This window comes from Kwoniella dejecticola, chromosome 5, assembly GCF_000512565.2.
Source record: "Kwoniella dejecticola CBS 10117 chromosome 5, complete sequence".
NCBI classification, from domain to species: Eukaryota; Fungi; Basidiomycota; class Tremellomycetes; order Tremellales; family Cryptococcaceae; genus Kwoniella; species Kwoniella dejecticola.
The window spans coordinates 1,693,327-1,712,099 of record NC_089305.1 but is presented as its reverse complement, the minus strand read 5'-3'; the positions used below and the strand labels follow the sequence as shown (position 1 = coordinate 1,712,099).

Here is an 18,773-nt window from a genome sequence, read left to right as displayed (position 1 = left end):
GGTTGACCCCCTTTTTCACCTTTTAGGGTAATTTTCTTGGAAAATCAATAGTGATCTGACGCGTGTAGTTTTGATTTTTCCCATTTGACAATTGATGAGTCTAGAATCGCAGTGTGAAAAGAAGTGACGATGATGGATATTTGATGAATGATGCACGGTTCACCTGGTACAACGGTTTAAATGGATTTTGATCAATGTTCAATCATACTCCTCTTCCTACTCCTTCTAACCTTGTTCATATATACAAACATACTCATCCTCTCAACCTGTCATCATTCACTCGACATCTTGATACATGACTGCTATATAAAGTGCACATCGGTGAGTGATGACCTTGACAATCAGCGAATGACAATCAACGCGTCTAATCTGCTTCTTGTTCACTCCACACAGCTTTACATACATCATCTACTAGGTTCATTCAACTCAATCCACCATGTCCCCTACACTCCCACCCTTGTCCTCGCCGGACGAGGTAACAGATAAAGAGAATATGCCAATCACCCTACCTCCCATCCGCGACATCCACGCTACCCCAAAGAACAACTCACACCTCCCTCCGACGCCATCCACTATTCCCCCTTTGCATTCCAGACAAGATCAAAATCTCATCACACCCATTCAATCGCGCGTACGCCAGCCTCTACAATCTTTCCCTCAGACCAATCAACCCAACATCATGATGACTCCTCAAAGCAACGGCATGCCGATTCAACCATACGGCGTCCCTTCGTCCGCCTTGGCTTTCGACGAGAAACGATACCAACAGCCCACGCCCCAGACCCAGCCACGTCCTCATCAGACCCCGTGTCCTCGACCTTCCGTCGGTCTACCCATCACATCAGCCGCTAGGACGAAAGTTCACCCGCCCAATGGCACACCGCTCGATACGAACGCTTTCAACGTGGGCTATCCCAACGCGCCATTGAGAACACCTCATTCCATCCTGACAACGCGTACCGGTACAATGGGCCGATCGGTCTCGACTCCAACATTACCATTCAATGCTGTCCCATACGCGCTATCCAACAAATCGGCAGCCAGCACGCGATATTCACCCTCCGTGGAATCTAATCAGTCATCCTCTGTTTCTCGATCGGCAGTTAAGGGTCGCGCACAAATGTCGTTCTCACCCTCACCTACTCCTTCATCACCTACCCCGATCGATCTGTCCGGCATCCAGCCGCCTGCGCCCTTCCCCGGCGCATATCCTATAGCTTACACGCGTAAAGATCCCGTACCCGCGGATGAGGGTGAGCCTGAGTCGGAGAATAAGCGAAGCGGTCGTCAAGGGGCGCCCAGCTGGAACCCTTGGGACTATGTGCTAGGTGAAGTACCGGGAGGGGAACAAGCCCCGAATCAGACGCCAGGTAAAGATGAAGATGCAAAAGGGAATAAGATCAGGAGGAGGTTTACGAAGAGAGAGCTGGAAGCGTTGGAAGTGCTTTGGAGCATCTCGAAGAGCCCTAGCAAGTATGAGAGGCAACGATTGGGAGCTTGGTTAGGTGTGAAGACGAAGCATATTACGGTCTGGGTGAGTTGTCACAACACTGGAGGAAAGGATGATTGCTGATGTCGGTGACCAGTTCCAAAACCGACGACAAGAGGAGAAACGATACCTCCGCGAGGGCGCACCAGTTGAGCCTCCTCCCCCGTCGCGATCCAACAGAGGAACGTTTGATCCAGTCACCGGCAAATGGAGACCCGTCCCTCTATCCTGCATTTCAGGTCTTCAGCCTCCTCCCGAAGAGAAGTCCGCCGTCGTCCGATCGATCAGTGTCGGCGATCTCACACGAGATATGTATTTCTCGCAACATCCTGAGCTCGATGCTCACCTCCCTACGCCTACCCCTTCCGCCTCAAACAGAATGTACACGACTCAAGGTAACATCACTCCTCTTCCTAAACGAGGCAACGGCAACTCTCTCGACCAGATCCTCCAAGCGCGGGAGATCAGCTTTGATCATAACAGGAAACGACCACAACATCAGCAACCACAACGAAGGGGCAGCGTTGAGGGCAAGAGTGCGTCTCAGGGTGTGGGACAAGGGAAGTTCAGAGAGCTTCTCGCCCTTCTCCCTAGTGATCCACCTTCCATGGATTTGTCTGAGATTGCCGGTGACGATGACAGCGAGGCAGGAGACGGTAGTATAGATTCCGAATCGCCGAAGCGGACCCCACTAGGTGCCAGAGGTGGAGCTATGGGTCTGGATAGGATGCTCAACGGCCCTTCAGGGGCGACTTTGGGCCGAGCTACTTCTCTGGATCTGCTCGCCTCCGCGCCGAGGAAGGGCAAATATTGGTCATCCAAGTCTGTCAACAATGGTAACGCCCTTCAACCGAAATCGATCAACGGATCCCCCAGCGGCGTTTTGGGTGCTATCAATCCGAATGTCCCCCTCGACCGAGCGAAGCCAGGCATGAAGCACACTCTACCGCCGTTATCCGGGTCAGCCTCCAAGCGCGCCAGGATGGATGGGACTCGACCAAGACCGGCGACTTCATTCAAACCCAAGGATTCTTTCTCCCGATCACAAAGCGCTGCTGTACTCGAGACTCCTTCCGCGAACAAAGAGAATGTAGATCGGGGGGAGATGAAAACGCCTGGGTTCGCAAGAAGCTTTTCGTTCTCGTCAAGCGCGAGCGACGGGGTTGCCATCACCCCTGATAATGCTGTGCTAGCGAAGAAGCAGACTGACGGGACGAAGAAAGAGGAAAAGGAGGTCCGAGATGCCGCTGAGATCATGCTACAGCTGCTTGGTGGGAGCCAATGAATAAGGGCACGAATATTTGTGGATCACGAGATGGCGAGACGAGGGGAGATGAATCGTCGATGTAACGAATAGATAGTCGTCTGATAAACTTTCCTCTTGGGTTTATTGGTTCTTGACTCTGTGTTTCATATAGCATCGCGATGCGTAGAAACAGAAGAAATGAATGAAACATGCCATGTCACGTTGCTTCCAGCTGCGATAGGCGAAATCAAACGCGTCTTACGGAAACAGGTCTGATTGCCGCTTTTACCGGAAAACAGGCAAGGAAAAAACGTCATGACGCATTTACTGGTTTTAACATGACGAAATGGCATGACCTCAATACAGTCTCTTCTGTCGTATTCGTCGTCTGCAGTGGTCCAGTAAAAATCACCTTCGAGATACATGTGCTATAAGGACGATACTACGACGAGATGGGCCTGCTCTCAGCTATACTGAGCTGGATAGCGTATCGATGGGACTTGATTGTCCATTCGGGATGGCCGGGATTCTTTTGGGTCAGACCCGGATGGTCTGTCGACGAGATCCCAGATCAGAGTGGGAGAGTGAGTAGATGCTACTGCGAGACGTAGTGATCAGGGTGAAGCTGAATCACGCTGAATTTGACTCAACGATGGTAGGTGGTATTGATCACAGGAGGGAATTCGGGAACGGGGTACGCAACGGCATTGGCATTTTACAATGCAGGCGCGAAAGTGTATATAGCGTGTAGAAATGAGCAGTTGGCGAATGAGGGCATTAAGAGTATACAGAAGGGAGCGGTGAAAGGTTTCTTCAATGAATTTATTGTCCCGAAAACCCAGAAGAGCGGTCAGAAGAAGGGCACGGTGGAGTTTATCAAGTTGGATCTAGCGGATCTGGGCAGTGTGGATTCTTGTGCTGAAGAATTTTTGAAGTGAGTCCAATGGGCACGTCGCAAGAGGTTATGGATACTGATGAGCGTCTGATAGGAACGAGAAGAAGCTGGATATTTTATTTGCGAATGCTGGTGTGATGGCCTCGTGAGTGATGTGGAGTGGTTTATAATTGTGACACTAATGGGACTTGAGCAGACCAGAGGGACTTCGCACAAAACAAGGATACACTTTGCAATTCGGCACCAACGTGAGTCTGTCCCAAACGTCGATGACTATCAGCTCAAAGGAGAGCCCATAGGTCTTGGGCCACCACCGTCTGATCAGCCTGCTTTTACCCCTCTTGCTATCATCTCCGCCGACCCACCCAAGCCGAATCATCCTGACATCTTCGGCCGGCCACGCAACAGCACCAAAAGAAGGGGTAGATCTCCGCTCCGTCGTGAGCGATCCATCTGATCCGGTGCAGCAGCCGGGGACAAAGCCGAAATGGGGCAAGTACGAAAAGATGAGATGGGTCGAGTACGGTCAATCGAAATGGGGCAATATAGCACTATCGAATTACCTACACAATGAGTATGGCAGGCAAGGGAGGTTGATCAGTGTCGCGGTGCATCCTGGTGAGTGTCACCAGTCATGCGAAGGTGTTTCCGCCAGTGCTAAGCGGATGGCAGGCCTGGTCGCTACGAATCTGGGACAACATCTGCCATTCGAAGGCTTCGCGAAGAAGTATCTGCCATGGCTGGTAGTGAGCAGACTTCCCTTTTAGCTGAGCGTCCCCAATCAATCTGATGCGCTTTTTGGTAGTACCCCATCACACGTGCGCCCGCGATCGGCGCCGTCAATCAAGTATGGGCAGCTACCGTGCCAGATGAAGAGGCAAGATGGCTCAGTGGGCAGTATATCGTCCCCTTCAGGAAAGTCGGCATAGCTCGGGCGGACTTGCAAGACGATAAGCGGGTGGAAAAAGTGTGGAATTGGTGCGATGAGCAAGGCAAGAAATGGGCGTGAAAATGCATTAACGCAGGCTGGACGCTACAATGTCTTGTATCCTACTGGCGATGTAATCGAAATCCTCGCATGCTCGCGCAATATATTTCGGATTGTTTTGATCTTCCATATGACCTGGGAGCGGGTTCAGCGGGCGATGTGAGCTTTGGTACTCACCTGCCGGGACTTCCATCGTGAAGGAATGAGCATATTCCTCGAAGTGGTCATGGTGGGGGATGGGCGTCTCTGCGTTGGTCGGGCGATTGAGCTGTCCGCAAATCAGCCCTTTGCTATGACAGTAAGCAAAATGCAAGCTCACCAAAGACGCGGTGATAGATGCCCAAGCCCTTGCGGTGTTGGGATGATTATAGCCCCCACCTCCCGTGATGCAAGTCTTCTTTCCCCACTTCTTGACTCGGTCGATGCACCACTTCATCCCGCCTTCTCCCTCTACAGACCAATTACCAAATTGTCCCACTCTGTCACCCGGCAAGCCGTCCGCACCCATCTGCAGTACGATAAAGTCCGGATCCCACTCCTTGACGACCGGTTCGACGCAGCCTTCCCATATTGTCTTGTAGGTCTGCGATGAAGTGTACGCTTTGAGCGGGATGGCAAGGGAGAATGGGGTTGGGAGCCAGGGGTTGGTCAGATCTGCCCAAGGTGTGCTGGGAGGGTAAAAGCCCGGTGCCAGGTGGTGCAAGGAGAAGGTCATGACATTGGGTGGTTTTGGTGGATTTTTCGTCGGCATCGGATCGGGATATTCCTTGGTCGAGTGGAACGCTGACGAGACGCCGTCTGAGTAATGTAAATCCATGTCGAGATACAGGATTCTTGGAGGACGCGATTTGACTCTTGGTTTTTGTTCTTCTGGCTTGAGAGCGATCTTGCCTTCTTTCGAGAGGAGAAGTAGAGCTAAGACGAGATCGTTGACGTAGCAGAACCCGCCGGCTTCGTGCTTCCTTGCATGATGCCGTCCACCGTCCCAGCAGACCACGAAGTCGGCTTCATTTCGGATCAGCAATCTACAAGCGGTTGAGGTGGATGCGGCGACCAGGGAAGCATACCGAGGGAGAGTCGGGAAAGGTGGATTGTCATGCGAGAGGTTATGTCGATCCATATCGCGATATTCCTGCAGACCTGGTCCCTTCGTTCTTGCCCTTTTGGCGGCTGGTGCCGAGTCTGAGTCCGAGTCGCCTCGAGGAGCTGTCGGGTTGTAGGCCGGTGGTGAAGAGCGAGGCCGCAGGAGGGCATCTGAGCGTGATCAAAGTGAGCGAGGAAGGTCGGCAGCATTCAAGCAAAGCCCTACCTACCGATATAGTCCTTATCGTGGTATTTCAGCATACAGTCTTCCGTCCCGAGATGTTCGTCCGGAGCTACAATGCTTGCTCTGTTGAAAGCTGGCCCATCATCAGACTGACTTGACGAGCTGCTTTCTCTCTCGAGCAAGTCCAAAGCTCGGATCAGCCCGTGGACCATACTCGATCGCCCGATATTGGAAGGCAGGTCGTCCGAGACATCTTGCAGCTCCTGAGACCAGATATAGGACACCCTGGGAGCGCTTGCCGAGGCCATGACGGTACGAAGCGGTTGAGCTGGGTTGTTTTCTTTGTGAACGCAGGGGTAATCATGCATTGATGATTCATGGATCGCGAGTTGATTGACGCGACTGTCTAAATTATTATGACGATGACCGGTTAATCAGGTGATCCGGAAGGTCCGGCCGGAAATTGAGGTTGATCTCATGACCACCATCTCATCGCTTTGTTTTGTCATCGTCACCTTCACAATTGCCATCTGAGAGACGACAACTATCGTCTGAAGATACATGATGATACTTGAGCATAGATAGATAGACGCCTTCCGACAAACCCACACCATGTTGTGTCCGATACGCATACCGCGTCCGCCCACTGCGTTATTACGGACAGGCATCAGATATTACGCTGCACAAGCTGGAGGAGTCGCTGGTAATGGCGAATCTTTAAAGATCAAGTCCCCGTCAGCTCGTCAATCGAGATCAGCACCTACAATTCTTCCGAGCGAGCCTACGACAGAGGAGCCTTCTTTAGGCGAAAGCTTGCTATTTCTCCACACGTCAGAGGCTGTAAGTGCAGCTGTGGTACCTGGGTCTGATCTGCATGTAGAGCGAGCCGGCTGATAGTCCATCGCCTTAGGCACTGGCAACTCCTGGTCTCAGATTCACCGATGGGCATGGCTTGAAGGGGCCAACGGGAAAGGGTAGGCAGACGAGGCGGATGAACCTGTACCAGGCTATACGGGATGCACTGGGGTGAGTTTTAGACCATCTTTAATCAGTAAATTGACTCATCAAGATCACAGTACTGCGCTTGCTACGAACCCTAAAGCATTCGTATTCGGTGAGGATGTACAGACTGGTGTATTTAGGTGCACAACGGGGCTAGTCGATGAATTTGGTGAGCGAGTCCATCTATCGTTTCTGCACCTTCCTGACCTGTTCAACGTTTGCAGGCAAAAAGAGAGTCTTCAATACCCCTTTGACAGAACAAGGTATCGCTGGATTTGCCATTGGACTAGCTAGTGTGGGCGCTACGGCTATTGCTGAGATACAATTCGGAGATTATGTGGGTCCACCACTTGGAAAAGCAAGCTGACAAAAGAATTCAGATATTCCCCGCGTTTGACCAGCTCGTCAACGAAGCTGCCAAGCAGAGGTATGCGAGTGGAGGGGCATATCCACTGGAAGGCGGATCTTTGACGATCAGAGCGCCGATAGGAAGCGTTGGACATGGAGGACTGTATCATTCACAGTCGCCAGAGGTGAGCAGCAAATTCAGGATCGGTGTCTTGTGCTCATTGAGTGGATGTAGGGCTTCTTCCTGGGCGCTGCAGGATTGAAGGTTATCATTCCCCGCTCACCGATTCAGGCCAAAGGATTGATCCTGGCCGCTGTCCGTGATCCAAATCCGGTGTTAGTCTTCGAACCCAAGATACTGTATAGAGCGGCTGTCGAAGAGGTCCCGACGGATGACTACACCCTGCCCATTGGTCAGCCTGACAACGTGCGAGAAGGGTCGGATCTGACGGTAGTGGCATACGGCACGCCTCTGCACATCTGTCGTGAGTTTGTCGAATAATCCAAAAAAGCCGACTGACACGACGCAGAACGAGCGATCGATCTGCTCAGATCTCCTCCCGCCTCCTTGGTCCCCTTTTTGCCCGCTTCGCTGCGTCCACCGAACCCGGCCCCGTCAATACAGCTGATCGACCTGCGCACGATCTCACCGATGCCGCTCGGAGCGTTGACCGAAGCGGTCAAGAAGACCGGCAGGATGGTGATTGTGCATGAAGCTGGAAAAGCGGGAGGAGTGGGGAATGACCTGGCTGGGGAAGTCGGGAGAAGGGCTTTTGAGTATCTGGAAGCGCCGATAGGTCTGGTCAGCGGATGGGAGTGAGTCAAGTCAGTATTAGCATTTGATTTTCGCTGATGTAGACTGCAGCACCCCGGTCCCCCTGACCTTTGAGAAGTTCTACCAGCCCGACGTCATTAGGGTTTTCGACAAGTTAGTGGAGACTTTGGCATATTAGAGTCAGATTTTACGCTTCATGGTTGTACAAAGGATATATGCATATATGTTACAATTTACTATACACACAGGTCGTTCTATAATGCAAGAATGTCCGAGGGATAGAAACGGAAAGTGCGAGAAATCAGAAGACTATCAGAGGTTGTCAGCTTGAGCATGGTTCTCGAGAGCGAGCCGCACTCACTTGCGTGAACAGCCTCGGATGCGATAGCGCTTCCCGCACCGAATCCGATACCAGTAGTGAAGGCGGTACCGAGCTGTTATCTGTTTAGCCACCGTCTTGACCCGGAGCCTGAAGGGATGCTCACCTGCCCACCGATCTTGCCAAATTTGCTATCCTTCTGTTGTTCTTGGACCACCACGCCGCCTTGCATCTGCTGGTGAGGAGGCATCATCTGCATCTGACCGGGAGGAGGCTTCTGATCATGGTACGATTGCGCGGACCCTTGGTACGGCACCATCATCTGCCGAGGAGGTTGCTGCATTGGAGGTGGAGGGGGAGAAGAGTAGAATTGCGCGGGAGGTCTGGGAGAGGATCAGCTTGTTGTCATGGTCATGAGCTCAACAAGACTTACAACTTCTCGATATAGTTGGAAGGGAATAGACCGGATCTCGGGATCGGCACTTGGTGGCCATTCGGGATGACTCGACCCCTGTACCATTGTTCGTTGACTGCGAGGTCGTCAGTACGAGTCACGACGAGGAGCAAAGGACTCACCCTCTTCGTCAATCACGATGATATCACCGCTCCTGAATTGAAGGTCGTCTCCCTCCTGCAGGTGGTGTTAGCTCAGGATTGATCGCGCATAGGTATTTATACGCACAGTCCCGTTGAAATCCCACAACGCTTTGGCTCTTGTCTCTGCGGGCTTGCCTCTGGGCGGCAGGCTCGGCGCTGGAGCTTGCTGAGGTGGTGGCGCTTGGACCTGCTGCTGTTGATGAGGTGGTGAATGGATCGACTCCTCTCTTGCATGACGGACGGTCCACGAGGTCGGCGATTGTGAGATGTTCAGTCCGGCGAAGGAAGACGAGGGGGAAGGCGGAGCGAAAGATGGGAATGGTCCAGTGGGAGATGGGAGTTTCTGTCGAATCAAAGATGCATCGGCGGGATTGATGATTGACAGAGACTCGAGGAGGGCGATGGAGGAGAGCGTTTGGTTGATCAGATGGGAAGCGAAGGCCTGTGCGGGTTGTTGGGACATGCCGGCGGTTAGTCTGATACTGTCGTCAGATGACTGAGAGAGAAAGAAAGGGAGAAATGCCAGTCGCTGTCGTTGTTATATCTTGGTGCGAACGTTGGGAGATGAGTGAAGAGATAAAGGATGAGGTTGGGTGAAAGGTATATGTATAAATTGTATAGATGCGCCCGTATATACGCATAGAGCAACCGAGCACACGTACTAAACAGCTCACAAATAACTCAATGTGGAGACTCCACACCTTTGCCGCGGAGATGAACCGATGTCCGGGTGTTTTCCAATCTCGTACAGTGGAAAAGACGATCAAGAAGTTGGAAATCACAGCGGACAAATAGACAATCACCTATTCCGATCCGCATTCTGTTTAGAGATCGACCCCAAGCTTATCTCATCTCGTCTTTGTCTCTTACTCATCTCTCTCAGCTATATCGATCATCCAACATGCTGCGTCTGACTTCTTCTGCCTCATCATCGGCGAGCAGGATTGTCGCGGGCCCATCGGTCCGCAGGGGTCTCGCCACAGCTGTACCTTCTTCTGAAACACCTGCTCCTCGCCGCAAGAAGTTCGAGAAATTGGACGATGGTCTGACGTTCGATGATTTCGTATCTGGCGAGGAACTGCCTCCGGCGGGCGAGAGAGTGGTCCTTGGGAATACTACGCAGTATGCTATGTTTGTTGCGGCGCCTTGACTTCGCTGAGCTGATTTGCCTCAGGCCCCGATTACCGTCGTTTTTGAAACACCCGATACCGACTGGAGCTTCGTACAGCAGCATCAAGAAGGAGCTACGAGGCTTGAATCTGCATACTGTGTGCGAGGAGGCAAAGTGCCCGAATATAGGAGAGTGTTGGGGTGGCGGAAAGGGTAATGCAACGGCAACGATCATGGTGAGTGCCGCCTCATCCTGCATGAGCAATTTTGCTAATCATACATCGTATAGCTCATGGGAGATACATGTACCCGAGGATGCCGATTTTGTTCGGTCAAGACGTCACGAGCCCCGTCACCGTTAGATATACATGAACCGGAGAACACCGCAGAAGCGATCAGTCGATGGGGACTAGGTTATATCGTATTGACCAGTGTGGATCGGGATGGTGAGCGACGAGTAGAAGGGGTCTGAGCCGGAGTGCTGATATCTGGCCAGATCTCGCCGACGGAGGAGCCGCGCATATCGCATCGACCATCTCCAAGATCAAGCAAAAAGCGCCAAAGATTCTGGTCGAAGCGTTGACGCCGGATTTCGCCAGCAAAGGGGTCGACACGATACACACTGTCGCGTCCTCGGGCTTGGATGTGTTCGCGCACAACGTCGAGACTGTGGAGCGATGCACACCGTTCGTTAGAGATAGGAGGGCTGGATTCAACCAGAGTCTGCGAGTGTTGGAACAGGCTAAGATCGGAGCGAAGATCGCTGGAAAGGAGATCTTGACGAAGAGCAGTATCATGTTGGGTGTCGGCGAGCAAGAGGCGGAGATTCACGAGACTCTCAGGAGTGAGTCGAGCCTTCTGAGCACGTCGGTAGATGCTGATGTGGATATCAGGGCTGCGACAATCCGACGTGGATGTTGTCACTTTCGGTCAGTATATGCGACCGACCAAGAAGCACATGAAGGTCGATCGATACGTGCAACCGGAAGAGTTCGCAAAGTGGAAGGAGGTAGCAGAGGGTATGGGGTTCCTGTATGTGGCTAGTGGCCCGCTAGTCCGATCGTCTTACAAGGTGGGTTGGTTCCATGCAAATCGTGGACCGGAGCTAACGTTGCGCGCCAGGCTGGAGAGTTTTTCATCGAGAACGTGCTTAAGAAGCGACGAGCCGCAGCGGCGGAGAAAGCAGCAGCAACGCTTTCCGCTCAACCGGCCGAGACAACGACTGGTGCTGCCGTATCTCGTGCTTAATTAGTAATGCATTGTATTTGTACTCAACGTGCAGCCCAATCATTTCCTCCCGGTGTCCCACCCCAAGTCGATGTCCGCAGCATGCCACTACGATCATCGCGAGAAAAGTATCCGCTGCCCCCCCGTTCCATCGCGGGTGAGCCGGAAGGCAGCGAGGATGGTATGTACTCCTTGTCTTTTCCCACGACCGCTTTTGAGACTTCCTTCTGCGCTCGGTTGAAGATTCTGAGTCCGAACGAAGCTACCGTCCACACGCCGCCTAGATGAGAGGCATCAGCGTGGCACGGTGGTGGTGACCGTTGTGACTCACCTATTACACCAACCAGCCTGATCAAGAACTGATACAAGGACGTCGTCCTTTCTCTGACTGTCAAAGCCATAGCTTCGAGGTCGTACTTGAAAAAGATACCTGGCACACCTTTGCCGTGTTCGAATGATCTCGAGTAATCAGTGACCGCGTATTGCGATGTCACCAAGCGACGTCTAGCTGCGTCGATGTAGGTGGTCGGGACGACTCGCAGGAAGTATTGGAAGATGGTGAATGCTATGAGGCGTGTCAGAGATGACTGATAAGCGGTTGTAAGGCGACTCACGCTCTTTGGCGATCTCGTAGCTCTTGTCCAAGGGTTGCGAGATGGCAGGGAAGAATGGGCCGAAGGAGAATTCGTGGACGACGTGGGAGAGGTTCATAACTAAGTCTGGTGTCAGCTGCGGCTGTAGGTCCGAGAATGCGACCCACGTTGGTGATCTGTATGCTCAAAGCTCATGTATCCATGACCTAGCGTTGTGATATGCAGATTGGCCGTGACTTTCTTCACCTCGACACTTCCGTATATTCTACAAGCCGGTCCGTCGAGGACACTATCGTAGGTCGGTCTATAAGCGGCTTGGGATTTCTTGACGCCTTTTCGGGACGGCGGTGAGAACAATAGTCGTTGTATACCCGTAAATGTTCTCTTTTGATTCGGTGTGCGTCTTCGGGAGGACGAAATGACTTCGGACGCGGACTGGGCAGTCGGTGCGATTTGTCTTTTGGTCCGTCAGTGGGAGCCAAGGAGCGTAGTAAGAGAAACCCACTTCATCGACGTGGCCCCGCTGGTGCTAAAATGCGTCCCATCTTTGACAAAGGAATTGCTGAGATGCAGCCTGTCGCCGACGGCATCTCGAAGATCAATCGTAAGGTCTGTGACGGTGTTAGCGGGGCGTAGCGTGGGTATCAAATCGACTCACAGTGACATGGCATATTCACTGTCAGATCTACGTTGAGCTGGAGATCCTTTTGTAGTTCATGGTCTACGTGGAAAGCGTAGTCCGGTGCGCCGTACAGGTATTCGCCCAGGTCGTTCTGCGCCCTTGATTCAGCCCGGTGAAGGTGATCTTGACGATGGACTCACCAGAACAAGCAGGAAGATGATCAGTCCGACTATCGATGTTAACACTCCTCCTCTTCTTGACCGTACGGTATATGTTGATTGTACCTATACCGCTGTGAGCTCGTCACTCGAGAGCAGGTGACGCACCTTTGGGAAAGCATCAAAGCTCTTTATGGGTGCCAATTTGTCCAACTCGTCGAGCAACGACTGACTCTCCCTTCTGGGTCTCGACTGCATGCTCGCATGATCTATCAGGTGGGGTTCGTACATGCTGCCGGGTGATCGGGGGAGATGAAGGTATATCTTGAAGCATCTTAACACGCTCAACGTGGATGCATTTATTCACACTTGGAGATGTCAAGGAAGGGGCAAGCGGAACCAAACCAGATTGAAGGGCGGATGCCGCCGTGGAGTCGACGTGCCTGCTTTTGTTGTTGTTTATTTCACCCTGACCTGTACGTCAACAACAACATTCCACAATATCTCAGCTGTAGAAGTTGGATCAACTGTAAGAGTAGTCATCAACGCAAAGGTTCACAAGCACACCTTGATATAGAGGACCAAGCCATCGTATTCATCTGTCATGGGGATACCTGCCATGTCGACCTTTCAAACCCTATAACACCATTACCAAGTAGATGTCACTGTCCCCTTCGAAACACCGCACGCTATCCCGTCAGCCCTCCTCTCCTTCTCTTGCTGTGGGTTTACCACCAGCACTGCCCGAATCCAACATCATGCAGCCTTCTTCGCCCTCCAAGATGTCGAAGAGCAAGTCTCGCAAACGTATCCACCGAGGAGATGTTTCTTCTTCAGCCGCTTCGTCCGACGAGGAGACAACCCAGACAACGCCAAAGAGAAAGATTATCAACCCAATTGATGCACCCTTACCACCGTCAACAGGCAAGAAATCGAAGAGCAAGATGACTCTGCAGGAGCGACTAGCAGCGGCGGCTAGCGCTAAAGCAGGAACGTCTGAAGGAGGGGCGAAGAGGGCGAAAGCGGATATGTCCAGCTCGGTCAGCGAGCCAGCACAAATGGCGGAAAGCTCCTCAGCTACAACAATGTTAATGACGCCGCAAACAAGGTCCGAGATCTTATCTTCCCGAAGTACCGTGTCCTTGAATGCGAGCGATAAGGTAGTGGTCTGTGTCAGGTCAGTACAGATCGCAATCGCTTATCTCTGAGACAGCTCGCTGAGACCGATGACGTGTAGGATTAAGCCCACTACGAACCCTTTTGCAGATATAGCATACGAAATATCGCCTACTTCGTTAACTTTGTCCGACGAACATCCGAAGGTAAAGCAGCGAGGTGGAAAGGCGGGGCGGGAGGACACGTACACGTATACATTCGGTGAGCACAGATTATGCAGGGTAGTAAGCAAGCTGACTCGGGTGCAGACAAACTCCTCCAACATCCTTCAACCACACCCGATTTATACGGAGAAAAGGTGGCCCCATTGGTGGACAAAGCGATGAATGGATTCAACAGTACCATCTTTGCGTCAGTCACAGTCTCACACTCATATGTCTTATGCTGATATAGCCCTCCCGTAGATACGGACAAACAGGAAGTGGAAAGTCCTTTACGATGGTGAGTCACGCCGAGCTTGGCGTAAGAGGAGATGCTCACCGCCGTGTTAGACTGGTACTGCGGACGAACTCGGAGTAATACCGTGTGCGATCGATGGAGTCTTCGATGCCATCACTGCTGTAAGTGGGATCAGTGGTCGCTGGAGCTGCGGCTCACCCCTTGCAGGACACCGAACGTGCATTCTTACTGCGAGTATCGTACATCGAGATCTACAACGAAACGCTGCGTGATCTCTTAAACTTCAAGAAAGGTCCCCTGAAGGACGATGAGAAGCCTGCGATACATTACGCCAAGGTGCGTCGTGGAGTGTGGTTGTTGGCCTGTGATTTGACGGTTCCATGTAGGGCAAAGTCTATGTCGATCCGCTAGTCGAGGAGATCGTGTCCACGCCTCAGGATGTGATCGACTTGCTAGAGAAGGGAAATGCGCAAAGGCGGATTGGGGCGACTGACTGGGTGAGTGGAGCTCATCGTCGAGCGAAGTATGCTGACAAGGTCATGCCAGAACGAGCGATCTTCGCGCTCTCATTGTGTTTTCACCATAGTAGTGGAGTCGAGGCCGAGGGACGGAGATGGAGACGACGATATCAGGTTGTCCCGACTGGTGGGTTCTTTCTTGGCGTTGCTGGCAGTGTGCTAATTTCTGATTGTTACAGAATCTCATAGTGAGCCAAGTCTGTTTAAGATGACGATAATCGTACTGAATAAACGCGTATAGGATCTGGCCGGATCCGAGAAAGCGGTATCCGATTCTGAAAGGCGAGGCGAAGGCAAGCATATCAATCAGAGGTGGGTCTGGCTCAGAGCTCATTTAGCCAAGATACTAATCCTGCCATAGTCTACTGGCACTGCGGGAGGTGATCAACAAGCTCACTGAGCGGACCAAGGCTTCGTGAGTCGTATCGGTGACAAGTCGGCTAGTCTTGCTCACGACCGAGCAGCCACGTACCGTACCGAAACTCGAAACTGACTCATCTGCTGGAGAACGCTCTCGGCGGTGATTCGAATATCTGCGTCATCTGCACGTAAGTCAGAATTCATTTCTTGATGCGAATGAAGCTCACTCTGGGCACAGGATGTCCGCGGAGGAAGAGCATTGCGCGGAAACCCTCGAAACGCTGAAGTTCGCCGGTCGATGTTCGCAAGTCAAGACGAATGCCAAGAAGAACGTTCTGCAATCGTCCGAACGAGCTCTAATCAAAGCGAAAGATCAGGAGATCGAGGAGTTGCGAACGAGGCTGGCGACGCTGAGTAAGGCCGATGCGCCCGTGAATTCCATCTCTGATGTAAGTGGAGATGACTTGAAGAGCGACATCAGCTAAAGCCGCATTCATGTACAGCTCGCAGAGTCGGTGGCTGCTATGGAAGCTAGAAAAGCCAAGCTGGTCGTGCAATTGTCGAAACTCAACGGCGAAATCCTCACTTCCGAACTACCGAGATCCAGTTCTGGCCTGCTGCCCATCTCCCCTCCAAAACCCAAGAGAAGGCGCATCAGTGACTTCTCCGCTATCATCACTACCGGCTCGGGTCGTACAAACATCGGGCTGGGCACTCCGAAGAAGACTATCGATCGAAGAGCGATCAGTGGTATGAGCCGGTTGACTGAGGAGAGCGAGGAGATGGTGGGGATCATGGGCACTTTGGAGCAGGCTGCGGGAGGGAGTGTGGCTAAAGTGAGTTTGGCACAGATGCCGGGTCAACTTTGCTGACAGATCACAGAGCTTCGAGCAAGATAGGGCCCTTGCGGCTGCACGACGCAATCTCGCCACGAAGGAGGAAGAGCTCTCCCTTGCCAACCGGAACCTTGCTTCGGCTCTGGCTCGTGCGTCTCAGTTATCGGAAAGAGACACGAAAATCTCGTCTCTTGAAGTGGAACTGCGAGAAGCTCTTGATGCTTTGGCGTCCACCCAGGAAAAGCTTCAACAAGCGGAGAACGGGTTCAAAGATCGAAATGCTCAATTGGAGAACACTCGTAGTGAATTGGTTGCCACCATCGAGGAACGGTCGAATAGGATTGACGAGCTGGAGAACAAGATTATTGATTTGAGGAATAGTCGCGAGGAATTGGTACTTGAGGATCAAGGGAGGTTTGATGAAGTGCAGAAACGAGTGGACGAGGTGAACAAGGAGAAGGAGGAGCTGGAGGGGAAGGTCAGGGAGCTGCAGGAGCGATTTGGGGCTTTGGAGCGGGAAGGGAATGACAAAGTGGCAAGATTGAACGCCCAAATCGAGAGGCAAGCTGCCGAAGCTAGGAGTCATTCGGAAATGACAACGTCCACAATATCCAAAGCTCAAGCTAGAACTTCCGCGTTAGAGCTCGAATTGGAAGATCTACGGTCCACTCAGACCGCCCGGGAAGCCGAGCTCGCGACATTGCGATCCGAAAAAGCTATTCTTGAACAACAGCGAGAAGAAGCACGAGGCGATCTCGATCGATTCCAGCGCGAAGCTATGTCGAATGAAACGAAAGTCTTGGCGGAGCTACGTGCTGAGATCGGCAATTTGAGAAAAGCTAGGGATGACGACCGACTGGCTTGGGAAACGCGTGAGATTGAGATGATCGCTGAGGCGAAGAAGGTTGCTGCACAAGCTGAAGAGAGAGAAGGGAAGTCGCAAGGACAGCTTGCCGACGCTCTCAAGACTCTTGAAGAAGCTGCCAGGTCCAATGGCCAATTAGAGGACAACATACGGATGGAGGTGGAAGGCAGAGTCGCGGCGGAGAAGCAGAGAGAGGAAGTCGCCCAGAAGCTGGACGAAGTCGCTAGCAGCAAGCACGATCTCGAAGAACGGTTGCGATCTGCTGAAGATGCCAAGGTCAGATTGGAAAATGAACGCGACGAAGCTCGCAATCGGCTGACCGCGTCCGATGGCGCTGTCGAGCAACTTCAAGCGGAAATCAAGGCTCGCCAAGAAGCTGAATCGAAACTAGAGAACGCTTTCACCTCGTTGGGTCAAGCGAACGATAGATTAGTTGCGGTCCAGGAGGAGATGGAGGTACAAGAGAAACGATTAGAAGCGGAAGGTCTCAGAAGACGAGAGGCCGAGAGCAGAATCGAAGAAATGGCTCGGTCTGCGGCGGCGGACGCAGCAGCAAGAGTCGAGGCCGACAAGCGAATTGATGAGTTGTCGAAGCAGCGAGAATCGAACTTGGAAGGGGTCAAGGAGATGAGACGGAAGTTGGATGCCGAAGTTAGCGTTTCCAAAGGGCTTGGGGAGGAATTGGAGCGTCTGAAGGATCAGAATGGCGCAAGTCAAGAGACACTCAAGGCGAAGTTGGTGGAGATGGTGAAGGCGAAGGAAGAAGTATCGCTGCGGCTAGCAGGACTGGAGGATAAGGTCAAGGAGAAGGAAGCGGAGAACCGGGTCCTAGGTTTGAAGCTTGAGCAGGCATTGCTTGTGCAAGCTGAAGACGATGTCGCCAAAAGTCAGCTCGAAACAGAAAGAACAGCTCGTCAAGCAGCCGAGACTCAGATCACCGAGATATCCCGGGAGCTCGTCACAAAGCACGAGGCAGCCCAACAAGTCCTGGAAAACGAGGTGATCTCGCTCCGTCAAAGCTTGATGCTCGCTCAGAAAGATTCATCCGAAGCGCAGGTCGAAGCTGAAGCTCAACGAGTCAAGGCGGATCGTCTCACATCAGAACTCGACGACATCAAGTCAAGATCCGAACTGACCATCACCACGTCCATCTCGTCGCGTCTTCGTCATTCAGCACCTGGTCCAGGTCACGGTATCGATAAAGACATGTCCGCTACAGCGTTGAATAGTCTGAGATCGCGACGGGGTGTGTCCAGTGGTGCTGATGCGTTAGCGAGGGACAAATCGCTAGGAATGCTGAAAGCTAGGGATGATGAGGAGATCGACAGGTTGGAAAGGATTATCGAGGTGCAAAAGGAGATCATCGATGAGCAAAGGGAGAAAATAGAGAGGTGGGCGAAAGTGAGTGGCTATAACTGATTTGGTTGATGATATGCTGATATCGCTTTTTCGCAGGAGATGGAGAAGCAGCGCGAGATCGTCAGGCTCTTGACGAGTGATAACTCTCAACCTTCTCCTGTGCCTATCCGAGCTGGATCTCCTCGCGGTCACGGTAAAGCCCACTCGATCTCGCATTCACCAGGCCCGGCGCCATTGCCTAATGCAAAAGGTCTAGTGTCGAGCTTCACTGCGCGGAATCTGGCACTGCCCACGAGTCCAAGCCCGCTGCCGATGCATCCTACTCAATTGAGCAATGCCTCGGCTAGGAAAGCCCGGCGGGTCACAATCGAACACGACATGGATAAGCTCACAGGTGGGTGCTAATTTGGTGAGAACGAGAGAATGCTAATTTGGTGGCTCAGAATCGAGCAAGGTCAACAAGGCCAAAGCCATCTTCGAGTCGCCTGAGAAGAGCAACGCGACTCCACCGAAAGTGCCTTTGCGAGCGACGCAAAGCGTGAGATCAGTGCCGAGGCAGAGGCGTCCTTAGTGGTTGCGGTTGAAGTGCCGCTGTGCGGTATACCTATGGTTTCCTGCATTGTA

General features: G+C 52.4%; 8 protein-coding genes across 8 annotated transcripts; 5 read left to right on the top strand and 3 right to left on the bottom strand.

The window, feature by feature from the left end:
• Positions 1-436: 436 nt before the first annotated feature.
• I303_104732 (uncharacterized protein) lies at positions 437-2,774 on the top strand (the record flags this gene model as incomplete). The annotated part of the gene is made up of 2 exons (XM_018407593.1): positions 437-1,534; positions 1,587-2,774. 2 exons carry the CDS (start codon positions 437-439, stop codon positions 2,772-2,774), a joined length of 2,286 nt encoding a protein of 761 aa, XP_018262804.1.
• Positions 2,775-3,187: 413 nt separating this feature from the next.
• Positions 3,188-4,639, top strand: I303_104731 (uncharacterized protein; the record flags this gene model as incomplete). Its single annotated transcript, XM_065969025.1, has 7 exons — positions 3,188-3,319; positions 3,395-3,669; positions 3,725-3,775; positions 3,827-3,878; positions 3,930-4,248; positions 4,303-4,376; positions 4,436-4,639. 7 exons carry the CDS (start codon positions 3,188-3,190, stop codon positions 4,637-4,639), a joined length of 1,107 nt encoding a protein of 368 aa, XP_065825097.1.
• Positions 4,640-4,646: 7 nt separating this feature from the next.
• Positions 4,647-6,193, bottom strand: I303_104730 (uncharacterized protein; the record flags this gene model as incomplete). The annotated part of the gene is made up of 4 exons (XM_018407595.1): positions 4,647-4,753; positions 4,796-4,886; positions 4,938-5,872; positions 5,932-6,193. 4 exons carry the CDS (start codon positions 6,191-6,193, stop codon positions 4,647-4,649), a joined length of 1,395 nt encoding a protein of 464 aa, XP_018262806.1.
• Positions 6,194-6,497: 304 nt separating this feature from the next.
• I303_104729 (uncharacterized protein) lies at positions 6,498-8,188 on the top strand (the record flags this gene model as incomplete). Its single annotated transcript, XM_065969024.1, has 8 exons — positions 6,498-6,725; positions 6,796-6,911; positions 6,962-7,056; positions 7,112-7,224; positions 7,268-7,420; positions 7,471-7,720; positions 7,766-8,051; positions 8,101-8,188. The coding sequence occupies 8 exons, from the start codon at positions 6,498-6,500 to the stop codon at positions 8,186-8,188; spliced, it is 1,329 nt and encodes a 442-aa protein (XP_065825096.1).
• Positions 8,189-8,311: 123 nt separating this feature from the next.
• I303_104728 (uncharacterized protein) lies at positions 8,312-9,389 on the bottom strand (the record flags this gene model as incomplete). The annotated part of the gene is made up of 6 exons (XM_018407597.1): positions 8,312-8,319; positions 8,372-8,444; positions 8,496-8,712; positions 8,763-8,859; positions 8,906-8,960; positions 9,012-9,389. 6 exons carry the CDS (start codon positions 9,387-9,389, stop codon positions 8,312-8,314), a joined length of 828 nt encoding a protein of 275 aa, XP_018262808.1.
• Positions 9,390-9,827: 438 nt separating this feature from the next.
• I303_104727 (lipoyl synthase, mitochondrial) lies at positions 9,828-11,284 on the top strand (the record flags this gene model as incomplete). The annotated part of the gene is made up of 6 exons (XM_018407598.1): positions 9,828-10,048; positions 10,101-10,272; positions 10,326-10,482; positions 10,533-10,880; positions 10,930-11,108; positions 11,159-11,284. The coding sequence occupies 6 exons, from the start codon at positions 9,828-9,830 to the stop codon at positions 11,282-11,284; spliced, it is 1,203 nt and encodes a 400-aa protein (XP_018262809.1).
• Positions 11,285-11,307: 23 nt separating this feature from the next.
• Positions 11,308-12,927, bottom strand: I303_104726 (uncharacterized protein; the record flags this gene model as incomplete). Its single annotated transcript, XM_065969023.1, has 8 exons — positions 11,308-11,543; positions 11,595-11,828; positions 11,878-11,976; positions 12,024-12,313; positions 12,362-12,467; positions 12,515-12,629; positions 12,679-12,762; positions 12,805-12,927. 8 exons carry the CDS (start codon positions 12,925-12,927, stop codon positions 11,308-11,310), a joined length of 1,287 nt encoding a protein of 428 aa, XP_065825095.1.
• Positions 12,928-13,295: 368 nt separating this feature from the next.
• Positions 13,296-18,720, top strand: I303_104725 (uncharacterized protein; the record flags this gene model as incomplete). Its single annotated transcript, XM_018407600.2, has 17 exons — positions 13,296-13,813; positions 13,874-14,013; positions 14,061-14,163; positions 14,217-14,253; positions 14,304-14,372; positions 14,419-14,547; positions 14,598-14,708; positions 14,758-14,856; positions 14,909-14,917; positions 14,971-15,041; positions 15,091-15,144; positions 15,194-15,277; positions 15,328-15,538; positions 15,593-15,925; positions 15,972-18,191; positions 18,246-18,543; positions 18,593-18,720. The coding sequence occupies 17 exons, from the start codon at positions 13,296-13,298 to the stop codon at positions 18,718-18,720; spliced, it is 4,614 nt and encodes a 1,537-aa protein (XP_018262811.2).
• Positions 18,721-18,773: the final 53 nt, after the last annotated feature.